This window comes from Mobula birostris, chromosome 8 (assembly GCF_030028105.1).
Source record: "Mobula birostris isolate sMobBir1 chromosome 8, sMobBir1.hap1, whole genome shotgun sequence".
NCBI classification, from domain to species: domain Eukaryota; kingdom Metazoa; phylum Chordata; class Chondrichthyes; order Myliobatiformes; family Myliobatidae; genus Mobula; species Mobula birostris.
This window is the reverse complement of record NC_092377.1, coordinates 138521574-138537260: the sequence shown is the minus strand read 5'-3', so window position 1 is coordinate 138537260 and position 15687 is coordinate 138521574. Positions and strand designations below refer to the sequence as shown.

The 15687-nt window shown below is 45.7% G+C and overlaps 1 protein-coding gene across 4 annotated transcripts in view; it reads right to left on the bottom strand.

The window, feature by feature from the left end:
• Nucleotides 1–15027, bottom strand: part of letm2 (leucine zipper-EF-hand containing transmembrane protein 2) — a 58465-nt gene extending 43438 nt beyond the window's left edge. For 2 of the 4 annotated variants that reach the window (XM_072266437.1, XM_072266440.1), the window contains exon 1: nucleotides 2854–3025. Coding sequence is in view for 1 of the 4 variants with exons in the window: in XM_072266438.1 (XP_072122539.1) it covers nucleotides 14967–14983 (17 nt within the window). In the remaining 3 variants the exon portion in view is untranslated. Of the gene's footprint in view, nucleotides 1–2853; nucleotides 3026–14966 lie in introns of those variants that run through there. The other 2 variants (XM_072266436.1, XM_072266438.1) reach the window with 2 other exon arrangements.
• Between the last annotated feature and the right edge of the window lie 660 nt (nucleotides 15028–15687).

Sequence of the window (15687 nt, the reverse complement as noted above, 5' to 3'; positions counted from 1 at the left end):
CACGCCACAAACCCCTTCCCCCTACAGCCTTCCCCACCACAAACCCCTTCCCCCTACAGCCTTCCCCGCGAACCTCTTCCCCTACAGCCTTCCCCGCCACAAACCCCTCCCCCTACAGCCTTCCCCGCCACAAACCCCTCCCCCTACAGCCTTCCCCACCACAAACCCCTTCCCCCTACAGCCTTCCCCGCCACAAACCCCTCCCCCTACAGCCTTCCCCGCCACAAACCCCTCCCCCTACAGCCTTCCCCGCCACAAACACCTCCCTCTACAGCCTTCCCCGCGAACCTCTTCCCCCTCCAGCCTTCCCCGCCATAAACCCCTCCCCTACAACCTTCCCCGCGAACCTCTTCCCCCTACAGCCTTCCCCACCACAAACCCCTTCCCCCTGCAGCCTTCCCCGCCACAAACCCCTCCCCCTACAGCCTTCCCCACCACAAACCCCTTCCCCCTACAGCCTTCCCCGCCACAAACCCCTCCCCCTACAGCCTTCCCCGCCACAAACACCTCCCTCTACAGCCTTCCCCGCGAACCTCTTCCCCCTCCAGCCTTCCCCGCCATAAACCCCTCCCCTACAGCCTTCCCCGCGAACCTCTTCCCCCTACAGCCTTCCCCGCCACAAACTCCTTCCCCCTACAGCCTTCCCCGCCACAAACCCCTTCCCCCTACAGCCTTCCCCGCCACAAACCCCTCCCCCTACAGCCTTCCCCACCACAAACCCCTTCCCCCTACAGCCTTCCCCGCCACAAACCCCTCCCCCTACAGCCTTCCCCGCCACAAACCCCTCCCCCTACAGCCTTCCCCGCGAACCTCTTCCCCCTCCAGCCTTCCCCGCCATAAACCCCTCCCCTACAGCCTTCCCCGCGAACCTCTTCCCCCTACAGCCTTCCCCGCCACAAACCCCTCCCCCTACAGCCTTCCCCGCCACAAACCCCTTCCCCCTACAGCCTTCCCCGCCACAAACCCCTTCCCCCACAGCCTTCCCCGCCACCAACTCCTTCCCCCTACAGCCTTCCCCGCCACAAACCCCTTCCCCCTACAGCCTTCCCCATGAACCTCTTTCCCCCTACAGCCTTCCCCGCCACAAACCCCTCCCCTACAGCCTTCCCCGCCACAAACCCCTCCCCCACAGCCTTCCCCGCCACAAACTCCTTCCCCCCACAGCCTTCCCCGCCACAAACCCCTCCCCCTACAGCCTTCCCCCCACAAACCCCTCCTCCTACAGCCTTGCCCCCACAAACCCCTTCCCCTACAGCCTTCCCCCACAAACCCCTTCCCCTACAGCCTTCCCCCACAAACCCCTGCCCCCTACAGCCTTCCCTGCGAATCTCTTCCCCCTACAGCCTTCCCCACGAACCTCTTCCCCTACAGCCTTCCCCACGAACCTCTTCCCCTACAGCCTTCCCCCACAAACCCCTCCCACGCCACAAACCCCTTCCCCCTACAGCCTTCCCCACCACAAAACCCTCCCCTGTAGCCTTCCCAGCCACAAACCCCTTCCCCCTACAGCCTTCCCCCCACAAATCCCTCCCCCTACAGCCTTCCCCGCCACAAACCCCTTCCCCCCACAAACCCCTCCTCCTACAGCCTTCCCCCACAAACCCCTCCCCTAGCCTTCCCCCGTGAATCCCTTCCCCTACAGCCTTCCCCGCGAACCCCTTCCCCCTACAGCCTTCCCCGCGAACCCCTCCCCCTATAGTCTTCCCCCACAAACCCCTCCACCTACAGCCTTCCCCCACAAACCCCTCCCCCTACAGCCTTCCACCCACAAACCCCTTCCCCTACAGCCATCCCCACAAACCCCTCCCCCTACAGCCTTCTCCCGCGAACCCCTACCCCCTACAGCCTTCCCCGCCACAAACCCCTCCCCCTACAGCCTTCCCCCACAGCCTTCCCCGCACAAACCTCTCCTCCTACAGCCTTCCCCGCACAAACCCCTCCCCCTACAGCTTTCCCCCACAAACCCCTCCCCCTACAGTCTTCCCCCACAAACCCCTCCACCTACAGCCTTCCCCCACAAACCCCTCCCCCTACAGCCTTCCCCGCCACAAACCCCTCCCTCTACAGCCTTCCCCCACAAATCCCCCCTACAGCCTTCCCCGCGAACCCCTCCCCCTACAGCCTTCCCCCCACAAACCCCTCCCCCCTACAGCCTTCCCCCACAAATCCCTTCCCCTACAGCCTTCCCCGCGAACCCCTCCCCCTACAGCCTTCCCCCCACAAACCCCTCCCCCCTACAGCCTTCCCCGCCACAAACCCCTCCCCCCTACAGCCTTCCCCCACAAATCCCTTCCCCTACAGCCTTCCCCGCGAACCCCTCCCCCTACAGCCTTCCCCCCACAAACCCCTCCCCCCTACAGCCTTCCCCCCACAAACCCCTTCCCCTACAGCCTTCCCCGCGAACCCCTCTCCCTATAGTCTTCCCCCCACAAACCCCTCCCCCCTACAGCCTCCCCCTACAGCCTTCCCCGCCACAAACCCCTTCCCCCCACAAACCCCTCCCCCTACAGCTTTCCCCCACAAACCCCTCCCCCTACAGCCTTCCCCTCACAAACCCCTCCCCCTACAGCCTTCCCCCCACAAACCCCTCCCCCTACAGCCTTCCCCTCACAAACCCCTCCCCCTACAGCCTTCCCCGCGAACCCCTCTCCCTATAGTCTTCCCCCCACAAACCCCTTCCCTATGGACGCCTTGCCCCTGCACCCTTCCCCACTACGAACCACTTCCCCATCTTCCCCCACCGGTCTCCCTCCCTCTCCCTACCCAGCCGGCCGAGCCGCCCCTGACTCCCCGGTATTTGCCTAACCCTTCCCACCCGGGCTTTCGCCCCGCCCTCGTTCTGTTGACACTCACCCGCCAAAGCCCGCCCATGTGGCGCTTCCGCCGACACCCGGCTCCCGGTGGCAGAGCGGCCGCCGCGCCAGACGACCAACCGACCGGCCCGTGACGGAACGACCACCTGGGCTGGGGCTGAGGGGGGGGCAACCGTCAAGCGGCCGCGCGCCTCAGCCCACCCAGCGCGTCACAGCGGCCGGCGCGAATAATTGACAGTCCAGCTCTCCAATCAAAAGGCAGGAGTTAAGATTGACACTTTACTTCAATTGACCCGTCCCTTTGTGACGTAGGACTGGGAAAGAAACCAATGGCCGGCGTGGCTTCATTTGGGAGCTAGGAGACGTCTACAAATTTCGTGATTACACAACAAATTAATAATAATAATAAGTACTTTGTTGATCCCGAGTGGGAAATTATTTCGTTACAGCAGCAGCATTCTAAAACACACTTAGCAATAATAATAATGTTAACTAATAATAAAGTACAGAATAATAATATACATGATAATAATTTACCAATGTGCAATAATGTGTTAAATAATAAAGCAGAGACTATTGTGCTGTGATGTGTGTTCTCCTGTCGCACAGATATGAACTGATGTATATGATTATTACATTTGTAGGAAAGATTTTCTGTAATGATCCTTGTGACAGCGGAGCTGAATGAATCTGTTCCAAAGGATGATCCGCTGCTTATTCAGTAGGTCATGGAGAGGATCATGTGCCTGATTTTCCATAATGGATAACAATTTGTTTAGTGACCTCCTCTCCACCACTAACTCAGAAGAGTCCGGGATGTAGCCTAGGACAAATCCAGCCATTTTGATGAGCTTATTTAGTCTTTTTGCATCACCAGCGCCAATGCTGCTCCCCCAACATAAAGCCACAAACAAGACTGCATTTGCTACAACAGACTGGTAAAAGATCTCCAACAACCTGCTGCACACATTGAAGGATCTCATTTTCATTGGAAAATAGAGTCTGCTCCTCCCCTTCTTGTAAATGGCCTTGTTTAAATAATGCTAGGGGACAGGTAACTAAAAGGAAAATGTCACTGCATGGGAACACCATGAAGCAATTTTCACCTGAAGCCAACTTGTTGTTCAAATTCAGTAAACATATCATAATTTAGAGTCACTGAGTAATAAAACGGCATTGAACCAGACCCTTCAGCCCAATTTGTTCATGGTACCCACCAAACTAGTTCCATTTGTCCACCTTTGACCTTCAGCACTCTAAACGTCACCCATCCATATACTTAGATGATGTTATTGGACCACCTTTGCAGCCCAAACCATCCTCTATGTGAAGAGGTTGCCCCTGAGGTCTCTTAAAACTTCCGCCTCTCACCGGAACTCTCTGCCCTTTAGTTTTTGGGTCCCCTTCAACTCAGATTGAGGATAGAGCCACAAAAGAGAGTACAGATGCTGGAACCTCGAGCAATAGAGAAGATGCTGGAGGAACTCAGCAGGTCAGGTTCATCAACAGTTGACTTCCCTTCCTAGATGCTGCTTGAGCCACTGAGTTTTATCCAGCATCTGTTCCTTCAGATTCAGAGTAGATGTCATAGACACAAGGGTGCAATGGAATTTCTTGCTTGTGTGTAGCCTACAGAGTAAACAGCATTGATATTAATAGTGAATACAACAATAAATACAACTATGAGCACAGAACAGTGGAATGGCACAAAATATTATACAGTAGTACTGCAATCTGAAGTGTATAAAAAGTGATGATAAGCAAACAATCTCACTAATATGATGAACTGCAGACATCCCACCCTGCAAAAACTCATTTCAGGGAGGTAGCACCATCAATTTGCGGGAGACTCCCGGAACTTCCGGGAGAGGTGGGATGTCTGCAATAGAGTAGCTCCTTAGCAGCCAGCCAGCTAGTTTAAATAACGTTAGCTATGCTAATGAACGAATGACACCTGTTAAACTCACCTCAACATGTCTTTTACAGTCTTAACCCACCATGGGCAACAGAAAAGTCACTGTTGCAAATAGTGCAGCAAGCAAACCTGTCATTATTTTTGAACCCTATTAGGCAGAGGTACACTTTAGTGTAGTCTGGGGTGAAGTGTGTTTTATATTTTCTTTTTTTGGAACACTCTGCCATGGCGCTCTCGCTCTCTCATGCTCTCTCTCGCTCGCTCTCAAAATATTCAATTTCTGGGATATTATATATAATTTGCGGGCGTCAGGGAGCCGCTATCAATATGCGGGGGAGGGGCGGGGGAGACTCCTGGAACTTCCGGGAGAGCTGGGATGTCTGGAACTGATAAGTGAGGCTTTGGGCCTACTCTAGGCTGCTCTGGGTTTCGGATCGAAGGACTCAATTTTGGTTTGAAATGCTGTTGTTTTCTTCAATTATTTACAATTAAATTGACTTTATTTCTTACATCTTTCACATACATGAGGAATAAAAATCTTTACGTTACATCTCCATTTAAATGTGCAATGTGCAATCATAGTGATTTATGATAAATACAACAGTCAATGTAACATAAAAATACACTCAAGTCAATGTGACTTAATCAGTCTGATGGCCTGGTGGAAGAAGCTGTTCCAGAGCCTGTTGGTTCTGGCTTTTATGCTGTGGTACCGTTTCCCGGACGGTAGCAACAGGAATAGATTATGGATGGGTGGCTTAGGTCCCCAGTGATCCTTCGGGCCCTTTTTTTCATATCTGTCTTTGTAACTGTCCTGAATCATGGGAAGTTCACATCTACAGATGTGCTGGGCTGTCTGTACCACTCTCTGCAGAGTCCTGCGATTGAGGGAATTACAGTTCCCATACCAAGCAGTGATCCAGCCAGTCAGGATGCTCTCAATTGTGCTCCTGTAGAAAGTCCTTAGGATTTGGGGGCCCATACCAAACTCCCTCAACTGTCTGAGGTGAAAGAGATACATGATTTGTATTTTTTTAAATTTCTCTTGCACATTGAGTGTTTTTTTTATTTTTGTAATTTTTTCCTTTTAGAAACATATGTTTGTAGAAAACCTACAGCACAACAGGCTCTTTGGCCTACAAAGTTGTGCCAAGCATGTCCTTACCTTAGAAATTACCCAGGGTTAGCCAGAGCCCTCTATTTTCTAAGCTTCATCTACCTATCCAGGAGTCTCTTAAAAAACCTATCGTATCTGCTTCCACCACTGTCACCAGCAGCTCATTCCACGCACTCACCACTCTCTGATAAAAAACTTACCCTGATATCTCCTCTGTACCTACTTCCAAACACCTTAAAACTATGCCCTTTCATGCTAGCCATTTCAGCCCTAGGAAAAAGCCTCTGACTATCTACACGGTCAATGCCCTCATCATCTTATACACCTCTATCAGGTCACCTCTCATCCTCCATCACTCCAAGGAGAAAAGGCCAAGTTCACCCAACCTGTTCATTCAATCTAACCTATTCTCATAGGGCATGCTCCCCAATCCAGGCAACATCCCTGTAAATTTCTTCTGCATCCTTTCTATGGTTTCCGCATCCCTCCTGTAGTGAGGTGACCAGAACTGAGCACAGTACTCCAAGTGGGGTCTGACCAGGGTCCTATATAGCTGCAACATTACCTCTCTGCTCCTAAACTCAATTCCATGATTGATGAAGGCCAGTGCACAACAGCTTTGAGTGTTCTATGGACTCGGACCCCAAGATCCCTCTGATCCTCCACACTGCCAAGGGTCTTACCGTTAAAACGATATTCTGCCATCATATTTGACCTACCAAAATGAACCACTTCACACTTATCCGGGTTGAACTCCATCTGCCATTTTTCAGACCAGTTTTGCATCCTATCACTGTCCCGCTGTAACCACTGACAGCCCTCCACACTATCCACAACACCTCCAACCTTTGTGTCATCAGCAAACTTACTAACCCATCCCTCCACTTCCTCATCCAGTTCATTTATAAAACTCATGATGAGTAAGGGTCCCAGAACAGATCCCTAAGGCACTCCACTGATGACTGACCTCCATGCAGAATAAGACCCACCTACAACCACTCTTTGCCTTCTGTGGGCAAGCTAATCCTGGATCCACAAAGCAATGTCCCCTTGGATCCCATGCCTCTTTACTTTCTCAACAAGCCTTTCTCAACTTTAAATTGGGTTTTTTTGCGTTTCTTGCTTTGTGGCTACCTGTGAGCATGCAAATCTCAAGATGGTATAATTTTTGCATTCTTTGATAATAAGGGTAGTTTATCTTGAACCTTGAATGAAGAGAGGTAGAATTAAGTATCCAAGAACACGGCAGTACCTCCAGGAAGAGGGATTGAAAGAGGTCTCAGAGGCACAGGAGACAGGTCATTTGTAAGTCTTGTGCCAAACTCAAAACATTCTTTCCCTCCATCAAGCAAAGTCAGTGGATTGAGAATGATAAATAAGTTTAGTCAACGGTAACTGCCTTCAGTGAGAGGTAGCTCCCAAGATGTGGGAGATGGTCCATTTTTTCCCTGGTTCTTATCATGAACCTTTTCTGTTGGAGAGCAGTATCGGGCAGCAGGGCCAGGTTGACAGAGGACCTTGGCCTTGCAGATGTTGGATGGAACATCGAGCCCCTCTTATGCTTCATTGAATGAGTTGATGGGTGCCTTGAGCTCCACCTCTAAAGCTGCGTAACGCAAGCATTTCGCCAATTAAACTTGATGGTCAAGTTAATGAGTTGATAGTAATGGGTTAAAGGTAGAAGAGGAATCTATGGATAGTTAGCAGAAACAGCCAGCACCTGCTGTAACAGATGATGCAAGGACTGTCATCCTTTCATTATGGAAAGATGCCAGCTAGAAGGAAATTTCATAATTGCTCTGAAGAATTGGCAATTTCCCCAAGGACAATTACAAGTGTAGCAGATTAAGTATGAATATCTACATTTAGCTGTAACAGAAATGACAGAATATTGGACAAATATATCAAACACCTGAATGATTTTACCTTAGACCATAGAACACCAAACAGTACAGCTCAGGAACAGGCCCTTCAGCCCATTATGTTGTGCTGAACCAGTTTGATTAGAAATCAGATGGCCAACTAACTAATCCTCTCTGTCTGCACAACATTCATATCCTTCCATTCTCCTCACATTCACGTGCCTATCTTAACGTCTCTTAAAGTCTCCAATGTATCTGCCTCTACCACCGCCCCAAGCAGTGCATTCCAGGCATCCACAACTCTCTGTGTTAAAAAAAAAAGGTGTCCCTCACATCTCCTTTGGAGTTACCCCCCCTCACCTTCTGTAGTATCATTCAAGAAACACTATAATGAATGGATTAGTATGATATCAAAAGGTCTTAACACAAGATCATAGAGCTAATCCACCTAGCCTGTTTCTAGCTGATATGTACTTGACCTCAGCGGCATTTTCCTGCCTAATCCCTATAACCCTTTATTCTTCTATTTAAAGTTAAAGTCTGTCCCGAGCCTTGTGGCCCATCAGGCTGGTGCTTATGCCAGTTTCTGTGGCGCAAAGCAACTGAGAGTACAAGACTTCCCCCGACACCCTCCCCCTCAGATAGGAGGACAGTCTATCATGAGGTTAACCCCCAGCATTTGCTGGTACCCATTTTCAGCTGGGTGGACTGGAGCAGTGTGTGGTTAAGTGCCTTGCTCAAAGACACAACATGCTGCCCTGGCCAAGACTCGAACCCATGACCTTTACATTGTGAGTCCAATGCCCTAACCACTTGGCCATGCACCACACTTAAGTGTCTTGTCAATCCATTTCAGTCTTAGATATATTTTGCACTTCACCCTCCGGAGTACTTTGGGGTGAAGACTTCCAAAGATTTCCATTTCTCTGAGCGAAGAAAATTTTCTACATTTTCATCCTAAATAGGAGACCCTTTATTATGAAGTTGTCAAACTTCATTCTAGGTTCCGCCAGGAGAAGGAACATTCTCAATGCAGCCCCCAGAATCTTCTGTGTTTCAGTAAGATTTTTACAGAGAGATATGTGTATTAGTTAATATTGGAACCAAGCCTATTTCACTGGATTATTGTACACTGTGAAAAATATATAATCCACTGTTATTATCTTTATGGGATGCCTATGAGACCAGAAGACCATAAGATATAGGAGCAGAAGTAGGCCATTCAGCCTGTTGAGTCTGCTCCACCATTCAAGGAGTGAGATAGATCAGCTGGTTGAGTGATGTCACAACAACAACCTCACACTCTACATTAGCAAGACCAAGGAATTGATTGTGGACTTTAGGAAGGGGAAGTCGGGAGAACACATGCCAGTCTTCATTGCGAGGTCAGTCATGGAAAGGGTGAGCAGTTCGTTCCTGGGTGTCAACATCTCTGAGGATCTGTCTGGGAGCCAACACATCTACAAAGAAGGCAAGCCAGCAGCTCTACTTCATTAGGAGCTTGCGGAGGTTTGGTATGTCAACAAAAACTCTTGCAAGTTTCTACAGATGTATGGTGTAGACCATTCTGACTGGCTGCTTTACTACGTGGTTTGGAAACTCTAACGTACAGAAAGAGTCTGCAGAGGGTCATGGATTCATTCAGCTCCACCACTGGGAAAACCCTCCCCATCATCAACAATGTCTTCAAGAGATGGAGCCTCAAAGAGGAGGCATCCATCACTGAAGGATATGCTTTCACTATCCAGAATATGTCCTCTTCTCATTATTACTGCCAGGCAGGAGGAACAGGAGTGCAAAGACCTACACATGGTGACTCAGGGATAGCTTCCTCCCCTCCGCTGCCTCTCCTCCTCCCCTCCCCTTCCTCCCTCCTCTTCCTCCCCTCCCCTTCCTCCCTCCTCTTCCTCCCCTCCGCTGCCAGCTTTCTCAATGCTCCATGAACCCATGAACACTATCTCATTATTCCTTTTAGTTTGCTCTTTTTATTTTTCTTGTATTTCATAGTATCTTTGTGTTGTACTGCTGCCGCTAAACAATAAATTCCACGTCATGTAGGACAGTGATTCACCATTGAAGAGCAGAGCAGACTTGATGGGCTGTATGACCGCCTCCTGCTTCCATTTCATATATTCCCTGAGAATCTATGCTCCAACTCCTGCATTAATACACACACAGGACTGAGAGAACTGTTTCATCCCCAGTTCTTCATAACCTTCATATGGGAGGGGGAGCAAGAATACAAGGAATTAGTGGGAGAATATTACCTGTGAGGGGAATTCAAAGTTCAAAGTCATGTTTTACATCAAAGTACATATATGACCCTGAGATTTATTTTCTTGCGGGCTTTCGCAGTAGATATAAAGAATCAAAGAAAATCTGCACACAAAGATGGACATACAGCCAATATGACTAAGAAGGCAAATTGTGCACTTACAAAATAAAAAACAAATAATAACAATAATAACATTGACGATATGAGTCCAGAGATTGTGGAACAATTCAGTGTTGAGGTGAATAAAGTTATCCATACTGGTTCAGGAACCTGAAGGTTGAAGGATAATAACTGTTTGTGAACCTGATGGTGTGGGAGCCATGGCTCCTGTACCTCCTTCCTGATGGCAGCAGTGAGAAGAGAGCACGGCCTGGATGGTGGGGGTCCTTGATGATGGATGCTGCTTTCTTGTGGCAGCAGTCTTTGTAGAGGTGCTCACTGGTGGGGAGGGCTATTCCTGTGATGGACTGGGCTGTATCCATTACTATTCATAGGCTTTTCTGTTCATGGCCATTGGTATTTCCATACCAGGCCATGATGAAACCAGTCAGGATACTCTCCACAGCACATCTGCAGAAACTTGTCAAAACTTTAAATGACATGCCAAATCTGTACAAACTTCTAAGAAAGCAAAGGGACTGCCTTACCTTCTTTGTAATGGCACTGTCATGCTGATCCCAGTATACATCATCTGAAATGATAAGGTCAAAGGATTTAAAGTTACTGACCCCCTCCACCTCCGACCCCCTGATGAGGACTGGCTCATGGACCTCTGGTGCACTCCTCCAGTAATGAACTATCAGCTTGTTGGTTTTACTGATGAAGAGGGAGAGGCTGATGTCGTGGAGCCATTCTCCTCCAATATCCTGATTCATCACCACCTTTGATTCGGCCAACAACAGCGGTTCCGTCTGCAAACTTGAATATGGCATTGGCCTCACAGTCAAAAGTATAAAGTGAGTAGAGCAGGGGGTTAAGCTCACAGCCTTGTGGTGCTCCTGTGCTGATGGGGATTATGGAGGAGATGTTGTTGCCAATCCGAACTGACTAGGGTCTGCAAGTGAGGAAAACGAGGATCTAGATGCATAAGGTGGCATCCAGGCACAGGTCTTAGAACTTATTGATTGGTTTTGAGGACATGATAATGTTGAATGCAGAGCTCTAATCAATGAAGAGCAAGCTGATGTATGTATCTTCACTCTCCAGATGTTCCAGGGCTGATTGAAGAGCCAATGAAATGGCATTTGCTGTTGACCCATTGTGACAGTAGGCAAATTGGAGCGGATTCAAGTCACGCCAAAGGCAGGAGTTGATATGCTTCATGACCAGCCTCTCAAAGTACTTCATCACTGTGCTGCTGCACAATAGTCATTGAGGCAGGTTACCACGTTCTTATAACCGTATAACCATATAACAATTACAGCACAGAAACAGGTCATCTTGGCCCTTCTAGTCCATGCCAAACGCTCACTCTCACCTAGTCCCACCGACCTGCACTCAGCCCATAACCCTCCATTCCTTTCCTGTCCATATACCTATCCAATTTTACTTTAAATGACAATATCGAACCTGCCTCTAACACTTCTGCTGGCAGCTCGTTCTACACAGCTACTACTCTCTGAGTAAAGAAGTTCCCCCTCATGTTACCCCTAAACTTTTGCCCCCTAACTCTCAACTCATGAGCACTAGTATGTTTGAAGTTTGCTTAAAGAAGGTGGGTAGCCTAGACTGCCAAAATGAGAGGTTAAAGAACCTGCATGGATAATTTATAAAAATAATAATAGTAATAATAACAATAATAATCATACCTTACTATAAATACAAGCCTGATACACTTTTAGAGTCAGACAACCACAAATTATATTATGGCTGATCAGTTATTACAGATAGGACAATCCATAATAACTGCGCAGATACAATAATACAGGATAAACAAAAAAGAACAACTTATTTAATAGATATAGCCATTCCAAACACACATAACTTACAGAAATCAATAAGTGAAAAACACCAGAAATATGCTGAATTAAGAGAGGAAATTGAAAGACTTTGGAACATGAACAGGGTATTCATTGTCCCGATAGTAATATCTACAACTGGTGTCAACCCAACGTCACTACACAATAGCATTGAACAGTTAGGGCTACACAGCAATATCTATATAAATCTTCAGAAAGCCTCAATGCTAAACAACATTGAAAGTTCAAAAGTTCCTAGCAATTGACAACTGAGCATGCTTGGCTCTGCCCTCACCTCAGGTTTTACCAGCTTGAGCTGAGGAAAAAAACAGATAATAATATTGAAATGAGAACATCAAAATGGCCGAAGAGATTATAAAACAAAATTGAAGCTGAAGAGCAGAAATAGACCGCTTAATGGAGTATAGAAAGGATAACCTGAGCAAGAAAGTTAAAAGGAAAGTTAAGGAAATACTATGGAAATATAAGATCCATACAAGATAAAATCAGCCTAACAAAAGCACTGTAAAGTTTATAGATACACTAAAACAAGAGCTTGGTGCATACAAAGCCAGACTAAATAGATACATGAAATGCACCAAATAAAACAGAATACTGTATCAGTTCAGAAACAATGAGAAAGGTTTACACAGTACATCGAAACTAAATTCGACACACCACAACGTCACCAACCCCAGCACAGAATTACCAACAAACACAGAGATAACGAATTTTGGTCTAACGTCTGGTCAAACAGGGTGACACGCAATCAAGAAGCAAGCTGGATTGGGGAGGAAAAAGAACACACACACGCAAACGATTGAAGAAATGCAAATACCTGAAGTTACAATAGATACGCTGAAAGAGGTTATAAAAATATCCACAAACTAGAAAAATACTGGCAGTGAACAACAGGAATTCTGCAGATGCTGGAAATTCAAGCAACACACATCAAAGTTGCTGGTGAACGCAGCAGGCCAGGAAGCATCTCTAGGAAGAGGGACAGTCGACGTTTAAGGCCAAGACCCTTCGTCAGGACTAACTGAAGGAAGAGTGAGTAAGGGATTTGAAAGTTGGAGGGGGAGGGGGAGATCCAAAATCCAAATACTGGCAGTGATAATATTCAGAATTATTCGTATAAAACATATACTTGCCTTCAACCATTTATGCACATCTATTAATGCATATCAACAATTTTCTTAAAAATCCTGAAAAAATGCCCAAATTTTTGACAGAAGGTAAAACATACCTTTTGCCTGAAGGGGAAATCACAAAAGATCCATCAAAATACCCTCCTATTACTTGTTTACAAGCTAAGTAAAAACTTATAACATTTCATATCTCACGACTGATCACCACTCAATTAGATAACCACAATACGCTTGCAGAAGAGCAGAGAGGATGCTGTAAGGGTATGAAGGAATGTAAAGCACAACTGATAATAGATTCTGTAACTCTAGATCAAGCCCGGTGGAAAAGCAGAAATCTTTCATGTTGCTATATTGACTACCAAAAGGTATTTGACCCGGCCCCTTTCTCAGGGTTAGCAAAAGTTCTTAATATATATAAACTACACCCAATACTGCAACATCTGATGAAACATTGGTGTACTATAATCATCCGATCTATTAACAGCCAGAAAAGAACAACCACCATTATCAAAATAAACCGTGGCATTTTCCACATTGACTCTCTAAGCCCAATATGGTTCTGTATAGCTTTAAACTTGCTCTCTAATTTACCGAATCAGAGGAAAATTGGGTATCAAATCAGAAACAACTAAATGAGCTGTACCTTAACACACCTTCTATAGACGGATGATTTGAAATTACAAACGTTTGTATATGCTCCTTCATCAGTTAAGCTAAAGCAATTAATTCAAATAGCAGAACTACTTTCGAAAGATATAGACATGAACTTTGGACTGGATAAATGCAGAACATTAAACATAAAGAAAGATGATAGAAAGCTGATAGAATTTTAAAAAAAACAGAGCAGCAGGATACAATACAATGGATGGATGAATATGAAACGTACAAGCATCTGAGATATCAACAAGGGAAGAAAATAGATCATAACATGATAAAGGGAAAACTTTTGGCAGAATTTATTTCAAGGCTTAAGAAAATCTGCCAACGCAACAGTAAAAGTATAACAAAGGCAATAAACACTTCCACTATACCCATATTAACGTCTTCTTTTGGCATAGTATCTTGGTCCAAAACCAATGTGGAAAATTTATAAAGAAAAATAAGAAATGAAATGACCAATTTCAGTAAACATTTTATACATTCATATGAGCTGAGATTAACACTACCTAGGACAGAAGGGGGAAAGAGGAATAATAGACATTAAAAAAACTACACATCAGTCGGATAAAACATCTAAGGATATATTTGTATCAATGAAAACAGGAATCAGCACTCCACACAATTCTGATAGGAAATATACAACACTAAACTTAAATGAGAGGACAGCCCTGAAAAAATGAAGACATTATCACCATTGAAGAAAAAGTTAAGCAATGGAGGAGCATGACCCTCCATGGAAAACATCCCCACAATCTGAGCAGACTGGATGTCGACAAAGAAGCATCGAACTCCTGGCTCAGAGTTGGAGACCTCTTCCCAGAAACAGAAAGGTTCCTTGTGACAGCACAGGACCAAGTGGTTAACACAAAAGATTATCAAAAATATAAAACAAAACACCAACAAATACAAGGTGATAAATGTAGAAAATACTGAGAAAAACTAGAAAAATCCAACACATTACAGGATCCTGTAGCAGTTTAGCTCAATCTGATTACTTTACATAGGCACAATCAAGTGGCAAACATTATTCATCAAAATCTTACTTTAAAATACAAACTCATAAAAGGAATCACACCTTCCTATAAGTACAAGCCTGATCCGGTTTTAGAGTCAGAATACCACAAATTGTATTATGACTGATCAATCAGAGATAGGACAATCCATAATAACCAGCTGGATATAATAATACAGGATAAACAAGTAAGAACAACTTACTTAATGGATATTACCATTCCAAACACACATAACTTAAAGAAATCAATAAGTGAAAAACACCAGAAAATGCTGAATTAAAAGAGGAAGCTGAAAGACCATGCAACATGAACAGGATATACATTGTCCCAATAGTAATATCTACAACTGGTATCATCCCAAAGGCTTTACACAATAGTATTAAACAATTAGGGCTACACAGTAATACCTATGTAAATCTTCAGAAAGCCACAATACCAAACACCATGAGAATAGTCCAAAAGTTCCTTGCAATTGATAAATGAATGGGCTTGTCTATGCCCGAACCTCAGGTTTTACCAGCTTGAGCTGAGGAAAAAAATAATAATAGTAACTTATTTATAGAGCACTTTTCATACAAATGATGTAGTTCAAAGTGTTTTAGAATAGGATAAAGTGCAAACATAAAAGCAAAAGACAAAATTATGTTACTTAAAAGCAAGTTAAATAAATCAGTTTTGAGTTGGCATTTAAAAGTGCCAGCTGAGTCTGGGTATCTCTTATAGTTTTAGGTATTGACTTTCACAGTTTAAGAGCGTACTTAAAGAAAGCTGACCGCCAATTGTCTTTGAGGGAGATTGTTTAAATTTAAGAGACAGTGGAAGAAGACCTGAGAGCTTGAGCAGGATTATAAAACAAAAGTGATTCTGTGATGTACTCCAGCCCAGATCATTAGGAGTTTTAAAAGCAAGTAAGAGAACTTTAA